At 37.0% G+C, this 22277-nt stretch overlaps 1 protein-coding gene across 6 annotated transcripts in view; it reads right to left on the reverse strand.

Moving 5' to 3' along the window:
* The window catches only part of zmynd11 (zinc finger, MYND-type containing 11), a 61754-nt gene that overhangs the window by 22671 nt on the left and 16806 nt on the right, over positions 1-22277 (reverse strand). For 2 of the 6 annotated variants that reach the window (XM_088643821.1, XM_088643818.1), the window contains exons 2-4: positions 15064-15199; positions 4681-4840; positions 1893-1922 (exon numbers count right to left, since the gene is read on the reverse strand). In XM_088643821.1, the coding sequence (XP_088499947.1) occupies positions 1893-1922; positions 4681-4840; positions 15064-15179 (306 nt within the window). In that variant the 5' untranslated portion in view covers positions 15180-15199. The remainder of the gene's footprint in view (positions 1-1892; positions 1923-4680; positions 4841-15063; positions 15200-22277) is intronic. The other 4 variants (XM_088643822.1, XM_088643820.1, XM_088643819.1 and 1 more) reach the window with 3 other exon arrangements.

The following is a 22277-nucleotide window of genomic DNA, read 5'->3' on the forward strand; positions in this document are numbered from 1 at the left end:
ATGTAGCTGTTAAGGCACTAACACGAATCATGCAATGTTAAGCCATTGTTGCAGCTTTACGTTTTGACGTCCAATATTTCAGTTTCTTTTAATTTGAATAAGCAACTTTTACAGATAAGTAGCGAGCAGATATTTAAGACTCATGAGTCACTGTTGGGTCATTCTGTGACAAATCAAGGGCACCTAAAACTGTATAAATACAAATTGCACCACTTCAGGTTTTAATGTAACTGAATGCGAAAGGTTGTTGACATTGTAAAACTCTAGTTTTTAAAAATTGCAGCTTGGTTTAACAGTGGTTGTGATAAAGGATTCTAGTTAATGCAAACTGAAGAGAAGCATTAATGACTTTGAACGTGCTCATCTAAATGTCTTGGGTCAGTCAATGTAAAATCCCATATTGATGACATTCAGTTTCTAGCTGTGTAAATACTTTAAATATTAAATATGCCATCTATTCTGTGCAAAACCCTTAAAATAAAAAAAACTAATTGGAAATTTAAAGCAAGGCTTTCTGATTCTGATCCAGGTGACCACAGGACCTGCTGGTTTTCAGTCCAGTTAAGACTCTCTGTTGCTTAATTGATCCCTAAAATTCATAGTAACTGATTAGACTTTTTGCATAGTTTTCTGTTTATAAAACTTGCAGTTTTAAGTTACTTCAGAATATATTTGGTAAATTTTAAATCCCAAGAAGCTGAAGAGCTGAAACAAAAAAATACCTAATAAATATAACTCTGGGCTCCAATTAAATAATCAAGACCTCAGACAGAACAAAGCCTAATCTGGATTGAGAGCACTGATTTAAAGCGTTTTATGCCCCACAATTTTTAATTAAACCTTGACACACCAACCAATCCCAATTTGCCACCAAACAGAATACCACCATCAAGTGACGCCTTTGGAACTAGCAATTGGCAGGCCTGTAAAGTTTCAGTTTAATCCCAGGCTAACACTCACTGATCTCTTATGTGAACGTTCACACAGTTAACAAAAAAAAAATTGCAAATCATTTAAGGTGGCCTAAGAGCAAACTGCTTTAGGCTGCCCCTTTTGATTACACATCCATGTGATGTCTTTCTTCTATTAACTAACTGGAATATACGTTATATTATTTTCGCAGATGCTCTCATGAACAATTTGATTATTCACAGGGTGTTGTGTTTCATTGTTACTGTGAGAAAAATAATCTAATTGGTTGCAATGAGACAGGTGTAAATTCCATTTCAGTTGTTTACCTTTTACCTTTTTATTTAGAAAATGTATTGAGTTTCTATCTAGATGGTAAGGTGTGGTGTACATATAGTAAAAACAAGCCCTTCTCTATTGCTGTCTAGGTGGATCCCCAAGAATTCAAGCGAATCCCATGTCTTTATTTGCATTTTAAACAAATTAGCTTGAGGCTGAATACCAGCTTTGTTGGGGATTTCTTTAGAACATTAACTGTGACTGGGAAAACAAAAACTGACCTTGCTATATAAAACATTAGAAATGAATGAACAGTTAGAGGCTCATTCCATGCTGAAAAGCAAAAAGAATGAAGAACAAACACAACTATGTCAGGTCTTGACACACCTGGTGAAGGCTATGAAGCCAAAATGTTGTGTTTTTTCTTGTTCTTTTACAGTTCGCAGGCTGATGCAGCTCCCGACTCTAACCTCATGAATGTGTAATAACAACCTTTGACCCTGATAAATCCATAACCTGATATTTAATAGGTCCAATCCAGCTGCCACTTGAAATGTGGAAATGTGGAAAACTTTGACAGAGCAGACCATAGGCAATGACGGTATATTAAAACCTGAGACAGTGGTGTGTTTGGGGTATCCTGGTTTGTCATGGAGTGACAGTGTTAGTAAAAACAAAATAGTAATTAAATAGTGGTAACATACCCTTACCTTACTGCCTTCAGTCCTCTGCTCCTGTGATAGCAAGTGATCCAAAAAAAACTGTTTTAAAATCCTGCTGCACTTCTGAGTGGCACTACTGTACACCTTGAGAGAGGTTACTATTAAACAAAAAGGAAGCTCAGGGAAGTGGGCTATGTGCTGTATAAGGAGGATAAGGTAATATCACATCTACACTAATCCTGACACATAGGGAGTTAACTTCTTAACTACATGACATAACACAAATAACAAGGGTTCCTGAGTGGGGGAGTGATTTCCAATTTTTGTTTCCAATTTTTGGCTTTGAGAGCTACTGTGGTGCCAATTCCCATGTGTTTTAAGCCCCTTACACACAGGACATTCATTCTGAGTTTTGCAGAAGGAAGGATAAAACATGAAATTTTTGTTTAGTTTAAAAACAGAAGGCAGAACTCCTGAAGTCCTGAAGAATCAAAGCCCTGCAGACTTTGTCAGTTTTGTAAACTTCCAAATAATTATAAAAAGTATAAATAACATTGAAAAAATATCCAAGTATGACTGAATATGAAAAATAAAATATCAATCCTGATTCTTTAAAAGATTGATGTATTATTTGCTAAATGAAATAAAAAGAGAAAATGCAGTGAACAAAAATCTGACAGAAAAGCTACAATATAACTTAGTTTTGACACCAAGTGATGTTCCATTGACAAGCTATTACAATTACAGTATGTTGTAACGTTGGTCCCTGACCATGAAAGAAATGCAACAGTAATTAGCTTGAAATTGAAGACCTGGACGTATTCAACTATTTCTATATTTGATCATTTCTCAGTTTTTCCCAAGGTAGTATCTAGGTGTTTCATGGATAATTCCATCACATCATTTTCATTTATATAGTATGTTGATATTTTAGATACAATATAATAACACAAAGGAAAGGGAACTGGGAGCCAGGAGAGAACAGGAGATGTTCTTTTTTGGGAGCTGGCTCCTTTTGTAATGTCTCTCACTTTTCAGATTAGAAAGAACTAATTCAGTTCACTGCTACAGAACTTTTTTTTACCAGCACAGGAGGGAAGGCAGGGGCAAGTGCCCCGATGCTGTGTAGACTGCTAACTGCTTCTTTTCAGTTACGGTAGCAGGTGGAGGAGTGACGTAGTTCACAGGTGTCTGGACAGGCGGAGGATTTGTCGTCGTACACAATGCCAAGGAAACCCCGTCTTCTGCCCCACCCACCTGCACTGGCACCAGATTCCCTTGGGAAAACCCAGCGATTTACGCCACCCTGCTTGACCCAGTAATCTCCATGGCATCCCTATGCCACAGGGACCCATCAGCCACCTGGGAGCTTCATACTCTGTTTTCTCTTGAAGGGATGCCTAGCTTTGTACAAATAACCACAGGGGACATGGTGAAGACACCTCAGCCTGCAGTGAGTCTTTTTCATGTCTTTCACAAACTGAAATAGCCCCACTAAAACACTTAGATAAGTAGATGTTCAAAAATGGAGGGCAGAACAGAGGATCAGATTTTATTTTTATGCGAGGACCAGGGTAACGCTTCTTACTTCAGTGGTATTTCAACATAAATGATTCAGCAATAAATTATTATATACATGTATTAATTGAATGCAATGTATTGACTAAACAATCACTGCACTGTTTGTTGCTCTTGGGGTTGGGTTGTTCTTTCTGTCCAGCATGAGAAATATAAACAATTGCTTTGCTGTCAGTAATGACAGTTTATGTTTTAAATGGCTTCCCCTTACAAGCCTTTAATCTTTCTAAAAATGAGAATTTTCTGTTCTTGCAGGACTCATTGTTTGCTATACACAAGCTTAAAAAACACATTTTTTTAGAAATTAACAATTTCAATACAAAGTAACCCAGACCTATCAATATATTTTCACAAGGATGTGCTTTTTTTTAAATAGGACACAAATGAAATTTGTTCACATGAAGACAAGCTGTAACCTACTCACATTTATTGCAGAACATGTGCAGTGCCTGAACAGCAAAGCTTCTGTGTTCAGAAGTGAATGCAGAAAGACACTCAGTGGTACACTTCTTGAAACACATGGTTTTTAACATGCTATTTGTAAAGGATCTATTCAGACACTAAACTACAGTAGTTCTTATACAGTATGTACAATAGTGTGCTTTAAAAAGAAACTAAGGGGATACAGAGACAGAAGGAGACTAAGAGAATACTGGCTGGCGGGACTGTAAATAAAAATATGCTTTCAAAAGAAAAAAAACGCACAAACCATGCCAAGTAAGTTACCTTATAACAAACTGGGCAATAAAGCATGTTGTGCTAAAAATGTATTGATGATAATAATGAAACACAAGAGATGTCCTGTCTCTTGAATTATTCAATTAAGTGAATGGCACCAAAATGGTATACTAAACAACTGCTAAGGCATTAACAAAGCAGAATAATGGTGTATCAAATTACCTCCTTGTATTCTAGGAAAACAAAGAACTGCACACAGAACAAACTATTTATTTGCAATTTTTCTACTTTGTACTTTGATAGGGAGACTTAATCAAAAACATACAACATTCTGTAATCAACAAAGTAAATAAAAACAATAATACTAAAAAGGATCAAACTACAAAACATTGTTTTTTATTATCCATATTCATTTAGGGGCTGTAGTACACCTCTGGGATTGAAAAAGACTAAGAAAATCAAAACACAGACTGCCAAAAGAGCAATCATCAAGACCTGCATCTTCCACGTGTGCAAGCTCAATGCTCTGTGACAGGAAACATGTGACCCAATTCTAAACACAAATGACACTTACTATCTCGTCTCCTGGCAACCAATATCCTTCCTGCTCGATGCCAGCTTTCGAGCCCTTGCAGCCAACAGTGAGCGTCTCCACCACCAGGCCATCCTTCACTGCCAGGCTCAGTTGTCGCGTGGTCTCCTTTGGGTGCACGCCGAACACTCGACTCAGGTACCTGCGAACAGAGACCACCATCTCTCGTCTCACAGGCTCTGAAACGTGGGCTTCATCTTATTCGTCTCAGCCCTGCACCCCACACACCACAAGGCAGGAGGTCCCGCTAGCTGACATTTTGTTAAGGAACATCGCTTCTTTTAAAGTCCTTGAAACTGTGCTTTATCGCTTTTCAAAGTCAGAATTTGACTGTAATCTTGAGAACTGGAATGGCGCAGGGAGATGCGCTTTACACTGAACTAAACTGTAAAGTCCACTATAGTAGTAAACTACTATAAAAGATTAAACACGTGACGTGTTAATAATCATACTGCAAGGGGTAGAGCAAAGCAAATATGTATGTTATAAATATTACTTAAAATTCACATCCATATCAAATTTTATTCGTTTCATTGTTTAGAAAAAACAGTTGGGACAGTTTTCAGAAGAAAAACCTAAATAACTCCACCTCTGGAAAACAATGTAACTTAAACCGTACAAGTGTTTTTTACGTGGAAAGGCTTAAAACATTGAAGTTTCCAGCATTTTGAGTAATGATACACTTCTTCAAGGTCACTGAATTAAAAGAGACTAATAAAAAAGTTTATACTGAGTAACTGAGAAATCCCGATATTTGCACATATTTGCACTCTTTCAACTCTTTGCTTAGTTGAGTAAATGTAACGATTTCAAGGTTTAACTTTTTAGTTGTTAAATTATTGACAGGAAATTCTAAACTATAAAAGAATAATAAAGTGTATCGATGAGTTATCTTTGAAAGTTAAAAAACAATGTTCACACTCCTTTTATTAGCAGTAGGCTACACAGAACTCCTTTAATTCTGAATCGCAAACTATTTAGGTTTAAACAAAACAAGTTACCTAGGTAATTTGTGCAATAAAATATATTATATTCTATAGGAGACAAACCAAAAAAATCAAACAAACCACAATTTCACAATAAAGTGCTGGGAAAATGTATGGCAACCCCTAGGATTGGTATTCTCATAGATTTTTAGATCTTAAATGTAATTAAATCTTCATGAAAGTCTCAATTAAAGTTATAGATATCCTAATTAAACTAAATAGACAAGTAAAAAATATGGTATATATTTTGATTATTTCACAAAATGATTCAACAGTGCGTTCCTATGAACACTTCATTTCAGTATCTGGTATCTGGTCTGCTCCTGCCGTAGAAATGGCTTTAAACTCTCTATCTTTCGCAACAGCTTTCAGAAATTTTGCCCCATTCTTCATTACCAACTTCAAGTCAGTGACATTTGAGGGTTTTGTTGCATGAACAGCTCAATTTAGGTCCTGCCATATTGTTTCAGTGTGGTTTAGGTCTGAACTCTGACTTGGCCACGCCATGATGCAAAACAGTTTTTTCTTCAACCACTCTGTTTTAGATCTGCCTATACGTCGAGGCTCACCGTCTTGCTGCACGACCCACTTTCGGCTCAGCTTCAGCTGACAAATGGATGGCCTGACGTTAACCTCCAGAATTTGATTATAGACCATCTAATTCAAGGCGCTGTCAATGATGGAAAACGGAGTCCTAAGGCAGAAAAGCAGCCCCAAACCACAACACTGGCACCACCATGCCTGCCAGCCAGGAAAGCCGTGGCGCTTTATACATGGAATATATATTGCTGGAATTCTGCTAATACTTGCCTGCATTACAAGGGCATCTTAGTCTTCTTATTGAATAAGTGAATGGGTTTTGGCCATCACAGGACACTGATCACTTTCCTACTTCTAAATACCACCATATAAGTGTTCCAGGGCGCTGAAGCAAGAGCCCCTGTTTTTCTCTAAAATATACACCACATGTGGCACTGCATAAAACGCTAAATGACTATAGCTCCATCTATCTATTAAATATGAAAATCAATTTACAGACAATGAAACAAGCACCTCTGTACTGAAGAAGTCTCCTCTCTTTGATTAAAAGTTAAACTGATATACTTTAAATAACAGCAAACTGCTGGAGTCAAATCCTGAAGCAAATCTAGACCACCAAATGTGATTTACGTTTTGCTGTGAGCCACACATTTAAATATAAATCATTACTCTGCATTGTTTAAGTGGCTGTGGCTTTTCCTTTGTGATATCCTTTGCATTCAGAAATAGATCTCCCCTAACCCAATCTTGAAGTGATAGTTAGCAGAAAAGCACTTCAGCTTGAGTACTAACTGACAAGACAAAATACAATTGCCATATATGCTGAAGTCTAAGCTTCTATGTAGCACAATAAAGCTGTAAATAACACCATAGAATTATGTTATCTACTACTCTTCTGAAGCTTGTGGAAAGCTGAAATAATTTATCCCCCCTAAGGGCATGTACTTCATACTTAAGGGGGAAACTGAAAAACATAAGCTGCTTCTGTAATGATAACATTTCAAACACTGAACAAAAATAGGTTTAATGAGACTGGTACAAATACTAATTTATAGGATGAAAGTAACTTTATGACTTGAAAATAACTTTCAATAATTGTTCCTGAAGGCAAATGTTCTGTATCATGATGCTTCTTTCTGACTTTTAATTTGAGAACATCACTCTGTTCTCCTCCCCACTGAAAGCTGATGTGTGGTGAGCATTCTGGCGCACTATGGCTGCCGTCGCATCATCCAGGTGGATGCTGCACATTGGTGGTGGTGGAAGGGAGTCCCCATTACCTGTAAAGCGCTTTGAGAGTGCCCAGAAAAGCTGTATATAAGTGTAAGCAATTATTATTATTATTATAATATTAAACCCAGTGTTGTGGTATTATTGTAATGTCTCTGCATTATTATGAACTATGCAGAACTACCAATGTAATGCTGTTTTTCTGGAGTGAAAACCTAAAAACAAAATCTGAAATAATGTGCAAGGACAATGTTTCTCACACCTTGTTGAAGGGACAGATATGGATTTTTAACTCTTTTCTTTATCCTTTAACGCACCGTCTCTATTGCACGCCACGACTAAGCACATCAAAGAATCCAGCAGTCCTTTTAAAGCGCATAGCACACACAAAAGGACACTCGTTCCCCAATTAAAAATAAAAAAATGTTGCCCGATTTATTTTTGGTAACCACATTAAGCTTAAACCTTTAACCTAAAACTGAATTAAACACTAAACATAAAAGAGTAGCAAACATGTAGTACTTTATTGTTGTTTCTTCATCTCATAAAGCAGGAGTACGGTGCATGTGGTAAGAATCTCTCATCCAGGACACAAGTTAGATAAACTGCATTCGGCCTCCATGTCCTAAATTCCTGGGAGAGAACAGCCAAGATGATTAACAACCAGCAATTTCAAAGTCGGTCTGTACAGAAGGAAAAATGACAGGCCATTCTGTAATTCATCAAGGGTCACTCTGGTTTCTGAAAGACAAATTTGTCCTTAAACTAGATTCACACCTTCTCTCAACTCTCAATGATCAAGTCATTTGTTTCGCAAACTCTCCATTCATTTGTAGACTTCAGTCTTCCATGCTCCCCCTGTAATTTAATGCCCATATTTCAACTCTTGGCTCTCTCATCATCTTCTGAACCCCTTCTACCCCTATTTCAGCCCTGTGCCTCACAGTCCCTCAACTGCTCTCTCACTCCTTTCATAAACATCTGAACAAAGCTCCACTGCAAAAACATCGATTATCTTTTTTTTTACCTTTTTATCATGGAATTAACCTCTACTTTTTCCACCACGGCAGTGAGCTGTTTTGGCTTTTAAAATATTCTGATTTCATCATTTTAAATGATACTTCAATGGACAATCTATGACAGCAATTCTCTTGCAAAGCCCTAATACATTTTAAGAGGCAAAGACTCTGGCAATAACCTGCCACCTCTCAGCTCAGTATTTACTAGCATTTTAGAAAATTAACTTGTTTTTAGGTTTTTATTCCTTCGCGTGAAATATACAAAGAGCTCATATATCACGGATGTATATTTTTTTTAAATCAGACTCTTCATTGTAAGAAGTACCACCGAGTGAAAATTAATGTTTAATTTTTCATCGATGTACAGTAGGAATGAGTATATAAATATTAAAATATTCCAAACTCATAAATATGCACTCCAAAAAGTGACAATATAATACTGGGGGGCGGGGGGGAAGCAAATGTGAAGATAAAGAAAAATAATTTAAAAGCTTTCAGTCACAGCAGGCAGAAAGGTTACTTGTTACAAGAGCTTACAGTACCATGACATTTCAGAGCAATTTTTGCTTTTTGAAGAAGCATTTCCTTGTACTGCACTTTGGCGTGCATTCACGTTGATTAAAACCTGGACTTGTTCCAGTTTCTGGTTTGTCACAGATGAGCCATATTTAATTCCCTTTCTTCTGGGACCCTTTCTTCATATGAGAGAAAGTAGTTCTGGCTCATGAACATCTCTATCTGACAGTATGAAGCATTGTTAAATCCTTTTTTTTCCTTGAGGACCAATGCTAGGACACTATTCACAGCAGGTCTATAAGCCTTTCCATTATTTATCTTTATTTTCACATCCTACTAATTAATTTGACAACCACTTGTGGAAAATGAACTCGGTACTGTATATGCACTGAACTGTTTAAAGTTCTTTTATTCTTTGTCACTTTCTGAAGATTTTCACACAGTATTTGTTGTACAGCAACTAAGCATGCATTAAACTGAATGTGCTCTTTTACCTGACCATCTTAGCTATTACTTGTCTTTCTACAGGCCCCAATAATAATTTGTGGATTTAGGCCAATGGCATTGATGATATTTAATATTTCAGCAATAAAGCACATAGTAACTTTGTATTCTGCCATTTAAGCAAGAGCTGGTTAACAAGATGTTGGTAAAAGAAACTGCAAGTCAGCCATTGGCCAATTGACTTGCCTGCATCACAATCGAATGTTACCTCCAAAGAAGCCTCACCTAAACATTAAAGCATTTCATTTCAACCTGAGTCCAAGCCAAACCAAAGGGATTATTACACTTACTGCAGAGGAGGTACCTTTGTACTTGGATCCTAAAGTAATTATTTCCTGGTTTCATCTTTCACTGCTTCATTCTAATTTACAAAGATTCATCTTTCTCTGCTTCATACTAATTTTCTTAATGAATGTATTTTCTCCTACAAATTGTCCTGTATAAACAATGCAAAGGTTTTTTAGGAAGAAAACTAGCTGTATTTTTCTTTTTAACCATACCATCTGTAGAGTTCATTTAATGTTAATAACAGACAAGAGAAACACACAACATTTTCCATTATACTGCTAGTCAAACCTAAAAGTTTACTAAAATATGGGGCAGTAGTGTTACCTCATGCTTCAAAACACTGAGAATGCACAGAGCACTGGTAACATTGTTTTTTACATTCTAGATTAAGCTAGAAGGAAATACTAAAATGAAATCAGTTGTGTGGTAAATAATGGTAATACACACCCTTCCATATGTAGTCTCTGAATATGAAAGTCTGTCCATTTACATGCAATGCAATGTAAGTTGTGCAATGTAAACAGTGGTTTGCTTCACCTGTCATTAGAAGTTTGTTCTGCTATCACTACAATCAGAAAGAAAAATGCTTTCACTTTAAGACTGAAAACAGTTTTCATTACTATTCATAACATCATACAGTGTTCGAATGCTTTTGTCCATTCCAGTGCTTATTTTCTTTCCCAGACTGGTGTTTTCAGATCTATTTACTGCAAGTGATGCATCCAATATTAGCCTACTGAACAGAACAGTGCTTTCTCAGTACTTACACATCATAATGAACACTACAGTTTAAAAGAGAAAAAACCTGAGGGCAAATATTAATTAGCTTTCTGGTTGAAACACAAACTGGAGATTCATGCAGATCCGGTTCCATTGACAGTCCACTATCACTCTTCCTTTAGGTTGTTTGATAATTGACACAGATATGATTTGTACTGCATAATAAATTACAAAAAAACAATATAATGCATTTTATGTAAGACTTTATCTAACATTATGCAAGAACAAAAACACCCACTAAATTTTATATTGTAGAGGGACAATGTTGGTAGTGACCACCGATTATTGAGTGAATTGTCATTTATCTTCAAATCTAGAATATTTGAAAGATCCTGCTAAGAAGCTTATTTTCATCATTATTTGCAAGACTAAGGGCACATTCCTAGATCTTTGTTTGGTTGAAAGAAATTAAACGTCTGCAATCCAACAAAACACAAGAAAGCAAAATTCATAGTGAAAAGCTTAAGAATTGAGACGGTGAAGTAGGGCTGGGCGATATGGCCAAAAACATTATCACGATAAAAATTTTCATATCAGTCGATATCGATAACTATCACAATAAATGTCAAATCATTATTTCTTTCAAGTTTAAAGGCAGATTTTTTCTCCTGAGTGAAAGCTGAAGAAACCAGACAGTTAATTGGTAAATTAAACAACTCTTTATTTTAAGAACACAACAAACACTTGCCAAACAGCAGAAACATTAAACAAATCTGAGCTAGAGAGTATTTAAGTCTTTTTTATGTCAAAATATGCATGAGTAAAATGTACAAAATAAATATCTTAATAGAAAAATTAAATACTGCAGTGTGATAAAACACACATAGAAGATGGCTCAGACAGACTGCAAAGTTTAAAGTGCTCTGTTTTATGTCTGATCGTAAAAAGCCAAAATATCTCCAAATTACCGAAGTTGAATGACCTTTTCTGTCGACGAGGTCATCATCCTTGGAGCTGGTCGTTGCCAGCACTACATTTGCTTCAGTGTCGCTCATTTCTCCACTCTAACTACAATCCTGTCAGCCACCACCGTGTGGGTAAACACCACCACATTAGCTGCCTGGTCTGCAACACGCAGCGCACTCGCGCAGTATTTTGTGCGCATGCGCATATCATGCGCAAAGCATAAACATATATATCGAACATTTATCGAACTTTTGTTAAAATTATATAGAGGAAAATTATATCGCGATAATTATCGTTATCGAAATATCGCCCAGCCCTAGTTCTAGAACTGCTGTGGCTCATCTTTGCACTTCTGTGAAAATTCTAATCTGGCCGTTCTGTTTTTAATGCTGATGAGAGGTCTGAATCTTGTAGTGTAGCCCTTGTAATTCTCCTGTCAAAGTCTTCAGTGCTCACTGACTAGTTTTACTTTCACTTCACTTCTTTCATTTTGAAGATACACCATACTGTTGATTTTGCGATGCACAATCTCTCTGCATTGGTTCTTACTGGAATTTTCTTTCACAATTGCTTGTCTTTCCATCATATTTGATCTTCATCTTGACCCAAACAGTAAACTCCAGAGGTTGGAACCAAGGCTATAATTCACAGCTCTTTTATGTTTTCATACTTAATGTAACATGGAAGACCTGAGTAATCAGAAAACACCTGTCAGCCATTTGTCCCAGTGTGTTTGCTCACCTGGAATGGGCAGATGGAAAACACAACAAAGGACATTGTTCAAACATGACTAAACATTTGATCTGACATACAAATGTCATTAGTACACAGCAAAAATGACTAATTTCCCTTCACTGTCTCAGTACTTGGGGTTTTCACTGTAAACAATGGTGGTAAAAACCTGTTCTCCCTGTGTAACAAGATCAATTTTGAATCAAGTACAATAAAGAACTAGTAAAACCTGAACTGAGAAACCAAGTAAAATACTTGTACTGTAAATGCAAGACACATTATTGGACAGGTTTGTGCTGTAGACCAACCGCAGAATACTGTACAACTATCATCTAGGAGAACCTGTAATGTATGTAAGATAGTAACAGACCAGTCCTGTTGTATGACTCTTCTCAAGAAAACCCACAAAAGTAAGGGAACGGCCTTGAATTTCAAAGCAGGTCTAAAATGAAAATATGAAAGTGAAATACGATATTTAAATAATTAAAGGTTAACCGCCTGTAAAGTAAAACACGATGGCAGCTGTCCAAGATATACAGTATGTCTGCTTTACATTTTGAAGGGCTGCAAACTTTTGAAGGGAAGTTCAAGACAATAACAACTGAAATGACTTGATGTAGCTTCACATTTTAGCAAACAATATAAGACAACAACAGAATTTCCAAAGAGCAAAGGAATCTAAGCTCTGATCTGGCAAGCGAAATGACCTAACCTGGAACTCCCTGGAACAGTATAGGTGTTTCTGACATTAGTCAGGAGACAAATCAGATACTTCAGTGCAGAATGCTGGAGAAGTCCACAGGATATCTCCTGACAAGTCTTCGTAAATGGATGTTTACATTAACGTTTGCAAGAATGTCAAACCCTATTAACAACCACTTCCTCTCTGCTGCCTATTAATATCTTGCCTCTAAAGCACCCGCTCATATATTTTCTCTTAGACCCCCTCACCCCATCACTCTTGCAGCAGCTCCCTGACTCATTCCTCACAAAATGAGGAGTTGTTCCATCAACCTTACCTTTATAGTCAGGCTGCTGATCCATTTGCCATGTGAATTAAGAAAGTCAAAGGTGGACATACTAGACCAGGTGCCTCCAACTTTGCAGCTGAAACTAAAGGCTAGTTTTTCCTCAAAACTCCACAGCTAAGTGCTTTGAGAAATTGGAAATGTTGTCCAATATGGACAATAATGAGCTGATTAGGTCCTTAACAACTGAGCTGGAATTAAAACATGCAAACACACAAGCTATTCAGAATAGGAAATGTTACCCATGCATTCTGACTTTTACAATGAAATTGAATTCATTGTAAAATGAGGTTGACATATATAAAATGTATGATATTCCAAAATAATTTTATAAATGTAATATATCAGTTCAGCTTTTAACCTTTATTATTATGCCTGTTCCTTATATACAGTTGCAAGAAAATGTTTGTGAACCTTTGGAATTACCTGGATTTCTGCATTAATTACTCATAAAAATGTGGTCTGATCTTCAACTAAGTCACAATAATAGACAAACTCAATCTGCTTAAACTAATAACACACAATTGTACTTCTTGTCAGTATTGAACACACCGTTTAAACATTCACAGTCTATGTTCGAAAAAGTACGTGAACCTCTAGGCTAATGACTTCTCCAAAAGCTAATTAGAGTCAGGTGTTCCAATCAATGAGATGAGATTGGAGGTGTGGGTTGGAGGTGCCCTGCCCTATAAAAAAGGCGCACAAAGGTTGGTTACTGACAGAGTCTGCTTTTCTCAAGAAAGAGCTGTTCATGTGAACCATGCCCTGATCAAAAGAAATATCAGAGGACCTTAGAAGAAGAATTGTAGAGATGCATAAAGCTGGAAAAGGCTACAAAAGCATTTCTAAAGGCCTGGTGTTCATCAATCCACAGTAAGACAAATTGTCTACAAATGGAAGAAATTCAGTACTGTTGCTTAATAGAAGTTGGGTGATAAAATAAGAAAATGACCCGAAACACATAAGTAAATCAACAACAGAATGGCTTAAACAGAAGAAAATTTGTGTTCTGGAATGGATAAGTCAGAGTCCAGACCACAGCCCAATTGAGATGCTGTGGCATGACCCGAAGAGAGCTGTTCACACAAGGAATCCCAGAAATATCAATGAACTGAAACAGTTTTGTAAGGAGGAATGGTCTAAAATTCCTTCTAACTGTTGTGCACGTCTCATCAGCACCTACAGGAAGCGTTTGGTGGACGTTAGTGCTGCTAAAGGAGGTTCTACCAGTTACTAAATACAAGGGTTCACATACTTTTTCCAGCCTGGACTGTGAATGTTTAAACGATGTGTTCAATGTTAACAAGAAGAAGTACAATTGTTTGTGTGTTATTAATTTAAGCAGATTGTGTTTATCTATTATTGTGACTTAGTTGAAGATTAGATCACATTTTTGTGAGTAATGCAGAAATCCAGTTAATTCCAAAGGGTTCACTAACTTTTTCTTGCAACTGTATATAATTTTATTGTTTCAAACAAAATGAACATTTACCAAGATTACAGCCTCTAATTTCCAACAAGAAAAATGTATGAACACCTTAAAGACAAAATAATTAATTAATAAAAAGAGTAAAATAGGGATGCCACAAATGAGATCTAAACAGAAAAAAGGTGCTTCTGCTTTGTGTCCCACCTACTATTCCTGGTGTAAGTAACTAATTTAATGTACTAATTTAACTGGCAACTGATGTAATCATCGGAAGCTGAAGAGAACTCGGAAACCTGCAGGGTCTAGTTCTACCACAACCAGATGATGTGCAACTTTGGGCCCAAAATATACCAGAATATTTTCCCATCAAGTGAAGTGAAGAGAAAACAAATCAGCTGATGACTTACTTTGAAATTCTGTCCATGTTGGCAATTTGTTTCTGATTCCGGATGACTTCAATGGCCGCCCAGATGTACTGGACCACTTTGGGGTCTGCCTGCCTTTTCTTTACTACACGTGACATGATGTCTTTACTTATTTTACCTGCAGCCAAAGAAACAAGGGAGAGAAAAAATAGTTCAAGAATCGTTATTCTCTTTGTGGAAACACCTTTTCTCATCCTATTTACTGCAAGATGACCCCCAGAAATTGCGTTCAGGGCCTGACAGAAGACATTCGTTTTCTGCATGCTGTGTCTACAATTTCCCACTGAAAAGCACCAGCATGGGTAATGGGAAAAGCCTTTTCATATGTCTTGACACTAGCTTCACCTTTGCCATTTGTTCTCCACCTGAATCTATTCAGCTGACTTTTGTCATCTGGTTTAACTCTGGATCAAAGAAGAGTTTTGTCTGCTATTCATATAAGTCTTTAGCTTGTTACTGCAGTTAATATTAGTCTTTATAATCCACTCTGAACAGCTTCATCGAAACAAAGGAAACATAAAACTCTTAAATGTAAGAAAGATTTTGAGGATTCATTTCTTAATAAAGTGCACTCCCTTTAATCTTCCTTAAGGTACAAAATAAAAATGTTTAAAAAATACACAATCTACAGAAACATATTAAACATGAAAACATAACATACTGTATTAAAATAAGCATTCACAAATGAATTAAAAATAAGAGTATTACACGATACATAATTAATGTACACATACAGTATGCATTTAGAATGGATTTGACATTGCAGTGGAAAATCCCATGAGTTCAAATTTTTATTGAATAAGACTTTTTGGGGGGGCGCTACGGTGGCACAGTGCTTAGTATTGCTGCCTCGCAGCACTGTGGCCCTGGCTTCCATTCCTGGGGTGCGATCTGCGTGCATTTCTACGATATCACCATGTTTATGTGGGTTTCCTCTCGGTTACTTCGGTTTCCTCCCACAGTCCACAGAAATACGGGTACAATAGGTTAATTTGCTTCAGTGAAAACTGGCCCTGGTGTGACTGTGTGCGTATTTGTGTTTGTGTATGCCCTGCCATGGACTGGCACCCACTGCTTGCCAGAAAAGGTTACCAGCTCCCCTGAGAACTAAAGTGGTTAGACAATGGGTGGAGGGATGTCTACTTTGGAGAATTCGTTTCTGGGGTCAAGTTCTCTTCTGCATCATATACAGTAACTCACAGAGGGCAACGATTCATCAGTCAAATCGGTCTCAGAGTGTACTAATACCAAAGCCAACATCCACATTTAAACAATGTGTTCTTCACTGAAACTTTACATTGCACAATCTTTCATCCTGCTTACAGAAATCATATATCACCATAGCCTTTTAAGAATGAAAATTACTAGGACAAGCGAGCAAGTATGCTGTTAAAATACTGTATTATGCCAAATATAGATGACAGGGTACAAAGAAAATCTGAATTATTGTAGATTTACATGTATTATGATAGTATTTCTACACAAACTGCCCAGTCCCAGCCTTACCCATCTGTCTATTTTTTTTATGTGAACTACATGTTCATATGGATAATTGTCAATCCTGATACAGCACAAATTCCTACAACACTAAATGCCTGATGAAATCTGTCTAGATAGTATGGAGATATTTGTGGGGAATAGGATTTCCTCAATTCTTCACTGACCGAAACATATCAAAGCCTGAACATTCAGTCTTACAGTAGCAAAAGACAGTGCATATATCCAAAAGCAGAACTAAAAGAGCTTAACATGATCTGTAATATACCCAGTAAATCAGTGGTAGATTTTCAGCTAGATTTTCAATAGAGACCGGTTGAAGTTCTTATCTGTGATAATATCTGTGGTAATCTGTGATAATTACAGTACATAATCTTGCAGTTAGGTTCATGATTAATCAAATGGTAAAAAATGATGAAATTATGCAATGAATGAGCTGTGATCCTACAGAGGGAAAGGACAACAGTTGATGAAAAAAATAAACTTTTTCCTCTTATTTGAAAGGTCAACACTTTTTCTACAATTGTTTTTTGGATGACAGATAAAACCAAGGTCCTGACTCTCTTTGCTCATTAAAAACCCCAGGGCGTTTCCCAAAAAGAATAGGGGTGTAATCCCGGCATTCTGGCCAACTTTCCCCCTGGGAAAGTTATCAATCATGGCCTCCTAGTAATCCTCATCTATTCATCCTTCATCGTCATCTATGCCAGCAGCCATATCACCCTGCAACTCACAACTGGCAACCCACTGAAGCTAAGCAGGTGTGAGCCTGGTCAGTACCTGGATGGGAGACCTCCTGGGAAAAACTAAGGTTGCTGCTGGAAGAGGTGTTAGTGGGGCCAGCGGGGGGCGCTCACCCTGCGGTCCATGTGGGTCCTAATGCCCCAGTATAGTGACGGGGACACTATACTGTAAACAGGCGCCGTCCTTCGGATGAGACGTAAAACCGAGGTCCTGACTCTCTGTGGTCATTAAAAATCCCAGGGCGCTTCTCGAAAAGAGTAGGGGTGTAACCTGGCCAAATTTCCAATTGGCCCTTACTAATCATGGCCTCCTAATAATCCCCCTCTATGACTTGGCTACATTACTCTGCTCTCCTCCCCACTGATAGCTGATGTGTGGTGAGCGTTCTGGCGCACTATGGCTGCCGTTGCATCATCCAGGTGGGGCTGCACATTGGTGGTGGTGGAGGGGAGCCCCCGTTACCTGTAAAGCGCTTTGAGTGGAGTGTCCAGAAAAAGCGCTATATAAGTGTAAGCAATTATTAATTATTATTATTATAATCTATGACTTGGCCTCATCACTCTGTTCGCCTCTCCAATGATAACTGGTGTATGATGAGCGCTCTGGCGCACTATGGCTGCCGTCGCATCATCCAGGTGTATGCTGGACATTGGTGGTGGTGGAGGAGTCCCCTTTACCTGTAAAGAGCTTGGGGTGCAGTGTCCAAAAAAGTACTATAAAAGCATGAGCAATTATTATTATAATTATTATTATTCAAACAGATGTGGTGTTTGAATCTGGCCCTTAATCAGGTCTCAAAGTGATCCTAATAGTTGATAGCAGACTCTCCCATTCTTTAATTGGCACAGCTTAAACAAAACAACAAAAAAACAGGAAAACACTTTTGTGGGAAAAAGTTACACTTTCAGCATTCATACAACTGATTTGCTCATTACAGAGTAACACTAATACAAAGTAATACTACTACTAATAAACTTTATTTTATACAGAGGCTTTAAAAGTGTCTTTACAGGAAAAGTAAAAAGCAGTAGAAATCAGAATCTCGGATTCCCAAAGCTCAGTATCTCACTGATTGCAGAAAAAGAGCAATAAATGAGTACGGCTACAGTTAGCAATGAATGTAAAGATTAGTGATAGCAAAAGAAGAAGAAAATAAATACAGGTAAACAGGTATACAGGTAAATAAAACAAGAAAGTTGAAACTGGTGAGAGAAGCAACAGCAAACGCACCAGTGTTCCCTCTGTCACTTAAAAATGTCACATACTGAACAAAGAAAGAATCAACAGTTAGAAAAATCAAGAAGTCACAAATGTTCAATAAACAATAAAAGTGTAAACATGTAGCCTAATGCCTTCTGCAAAAGTGGGTCTTGCTCTCTAAGCTGTGGCTGCTGAAGAATGATATTGACTTCGCTCACTTTATTATTTCCTCTTTTCTTACTGACTAACTGATGACTTCAAACACCTAGTCTGTGTTTGTCTGGAGAGTAGAATTAGCGTTATCACAACCTGAAGAGAAGATAATAACTTTTAGGAGGCACATTGACTGTTTACCACACATACAGTGTGCATATGAAATCAAATATTCTGTCTGGCCCCAATTACAAAATGTAATTAGTGCAAATGTGGCACCTGCTCATAGGGATTCCCAAAGCTGTGTCCTATTGTTTTCCTATTGTTCTCATCATTGCTGTGGGATGTTCACAGATTTCAATATCAATTGGTGAAAAAGAGTCTCTTATCAGAGAATCTATTTCTTTAAAGCATAAGATACTGTAATCATAGATGAATATGACACAGTGTTTGTTGTCTATGAAGATAATCGCACAGCTGGGGGTCAGTAATTTATAAAAATACTTATATGTTTAAATTGTGTCCAAATAATTGGTTTTCGTTATGCTGAACTGCTTAATTCAGCTCTGACAGTTAATATTTTTAGTAAATTTGATATCTGCCCGTGTAGTTTACAACCAGTTTAACCGGACGACAGCAAGGAAACAATATGTTCAAAAACAAAACAACAGATTGATACAACATGGTTGTGGCGCGGCCTTTTGTCCGAGTCTGATGTATTTTTTTAAAATCAATTTTACATTGCTGAAAGGCTCAAGCTTTGTCTACTGTTGATAAGAGACAGTGGATGGGACTTTTTTACCTATTGGCTAAATTATAATTAAATTAATGGATCAGGAATGGCACCGAACAGCTGAAATGGAGATGTTACTCCATCAATTTTACTAAGCAACGTCAGTTTTAAATGTAGACTTACAATTTGTATACTAATATAAAATGTATTTGCATTGATTTTTGCTTCAAATTTCACTCTTCTGTGGAGTGCCTATAATGGGAAATATGGAACACATAAAAACGGACCTGAAATCTCATTTGTTCTTTTTCAAAAGCTACAATATAACAATGTAAAAATAAAATGTGGCCTTTGGAAACACTATGAACCTTTTTAAATTGTCAAAACCATTTCTGGAACACTCATTCAAGGACAATGTTGGAAAGTGAGGTACTGTATTTCTGCCAAAAATATGAAATGTGCTTTTCCCATGAATCTGGTTGTGATCTGCTGTACGTTAAACAAAAGAAAACCTCTTGCTGCAATGGCTGCTAGTCTTGAAAGTCACTGAAATGAAACAGATAAATAATGCTGCCTACAAAACATCGCCATGCTCAAGGTCAACCAGCATCAGTCGTGAGCATGTGAGTGACAATAACAATCAGGAAACAGGGTCGGCCTATGAGGAATCAAGTGTCCTAGCCTCTTAACACAGTAGTGACATTTTTTTCTCAGGTTTGAGGATATCTATTCAAAAACCCATGGATTATTTTCAAGGATAAAAGCAACATTTTAATCAAAGGAACGAGTAAACATTAACTTCATGCATGCTTTTCTTCAGAGAAGAAAAGAAACACACGGTTTGGGCCGTGAAGCCTTCTTCAGGTTTGTGCAGCCTACGCATGCTGATGCAGCTACCTATTTGAACATTTTCATCAGTAAACACATGAGCGTAAATGTAAAAAATATGACTTTTCAAAACATTAAAACAATACACCTAATACATCGTCTTTGTTTTCTGAAAGTACATCTTTGTATGATATGTCAGAGGGGGTTACTCCACAACAAAGAGTAAAGTTGTTTATTTTTAGGACAGAATTTGTCACTGTAAAGTCGTATTTTAAAGACTAGCATACACGGAGCAGTGAGCTGGAATACACACTATACAATGGCTGCTCTCTCAAAACTCCCCAATAACTGTGGGAAGAGCTCCCTTTCTAAAGGAGACCCTATTGTCTATTTAATCCATGTTGATTAGTTTTCAGGTGGAGGTCTCAATGGAGCTGAGAGTTAATTTGCTGTAAGAGATGGACTTGGATTCATATGTGTCAATTCTATAGGGTATATATAGTAAAATAGTGGTCACGTCCTGTTAATGATGTTGAACCACCATGAAAACAGATTTATGATGTGGTATTTGTCATTTTTTCATATCTGACAGATACAACAAAAACAATATGATTAACCTGGGTTTCAAGTATCTTGTACTTTGCTGTTACAAAATGAAGCAGTTGCAAAACTTATCAATAACGTCCAAATTAAGATTAATAAATCATTTTATTAATCAGAGCACAGGAAAGGACAATGGTAATCACAGAAAGTTAAGGAAGTCAAGACGTGTGAATTGGTTACTGTTTGAATAGTATTACAATGCAATAATATTTGGACATTATTGTTTTTCACTGTGCAATTCTTTAGTGTTCTTTATTGAACTAAGTGGTGCCACTGGGAACACCAGCATATTTCTGATACAGTAACCAAGATAGCATTGTGTTGAGAATTTTTTGTTTGGAAGAAACTTCCTTTCGCAAAAGGCAAGAACTTTCGTTGCAGTGGTTGTGTTGTAATACTAGGTAGATTAAATTGCTGCAGCTTATTTATACAAGGAGAAGAAAAAAACAAATACCTTACCAGTCAACTCATAAAACCAAGTTTACATGCAAATCAGTGAAAGAACAACCATTCAGCATACTGCATACATGGCTCTGCATGCAACATTCCCACAACAGAGCACAGCTGAAGAGGCCTGCCCTTCAAGATGATATGAAAAGCAAACAGCATTCGACAAACTATCCCCCTAACAGAGATCAAAAAACAACAGACATCGCAAAACAAGGGGAAAGCCAGGGAAACATTCTGGTTTTTACACAAAAAAAGCAATTTGCAAAATCAACCGAATGTTTACATTGTAGAAATCTTTGCCGCAGTTTCTCTCTCTAAAGAATCACTGCTTTCCAAGCATGAAATGTGAACAAAAAGAGACACGAGACATGTTCAGTCAACACTGAATAATGAATGACAAAATCTGAGTCATTTCAGAAAGTTATGTGTTTAATAATGCATTCAAAATAAACCATACACCACCCCTAGAACTTTCTTTAATTACTTTATTTTCCCCTAAACACTTCCAAACATTGATAGCTTTATGAGGATTTGGCTTATCAAACACATGAATAATAGATGCCCTTTAGATCTCACAGAAGTTGCATGCATGGGCTTACATTCATCATAAAGCAATGCAAATTGAGTGAGACTTGCAGATCACAAGGCTAAATTTGAAATACAAAAATCAGGCAATCTTAGAAGGAAAAGTTCAAACAGATTCAATAAAAAATAAAATTATTACAATCACATATTATTTAATATCGTACGTGAACAAAATTAAAAAAATAATGAGGATGTATTATAATTTATCCTTTGAATACATGCTTGGGCACTAAATCTCAAGGCTTATTAAACTATTTTTTTTGTTCGCAAGTTACCTTGAAATACTGCCAGCATTTTACAGATTTATGGGGTGGGTTGTGTTTAACCTTAGGACTCGGAGAACAGAATGCTGAAAAGCCTCAATGTACATTATTTATTGATTTCCTCTCTCTGCAGAATGGTG

Source organism: Lepisosteus platostomus, chromosome 8 (genome assembly GCF_059453375.1).
Source record: "Lepisosteus platostomus isolate fLepPlt1 chromosome 8, fLepPlt1.hap1, whole genome shotgun sequence".
Classification (NCBI taxonomy): Eukaryota; Metazoa; Chordata; class Actinopteri; order Semionotiformes; family Lepisosteidae; genus Lepisosteus; species Lepisosteus platostomus.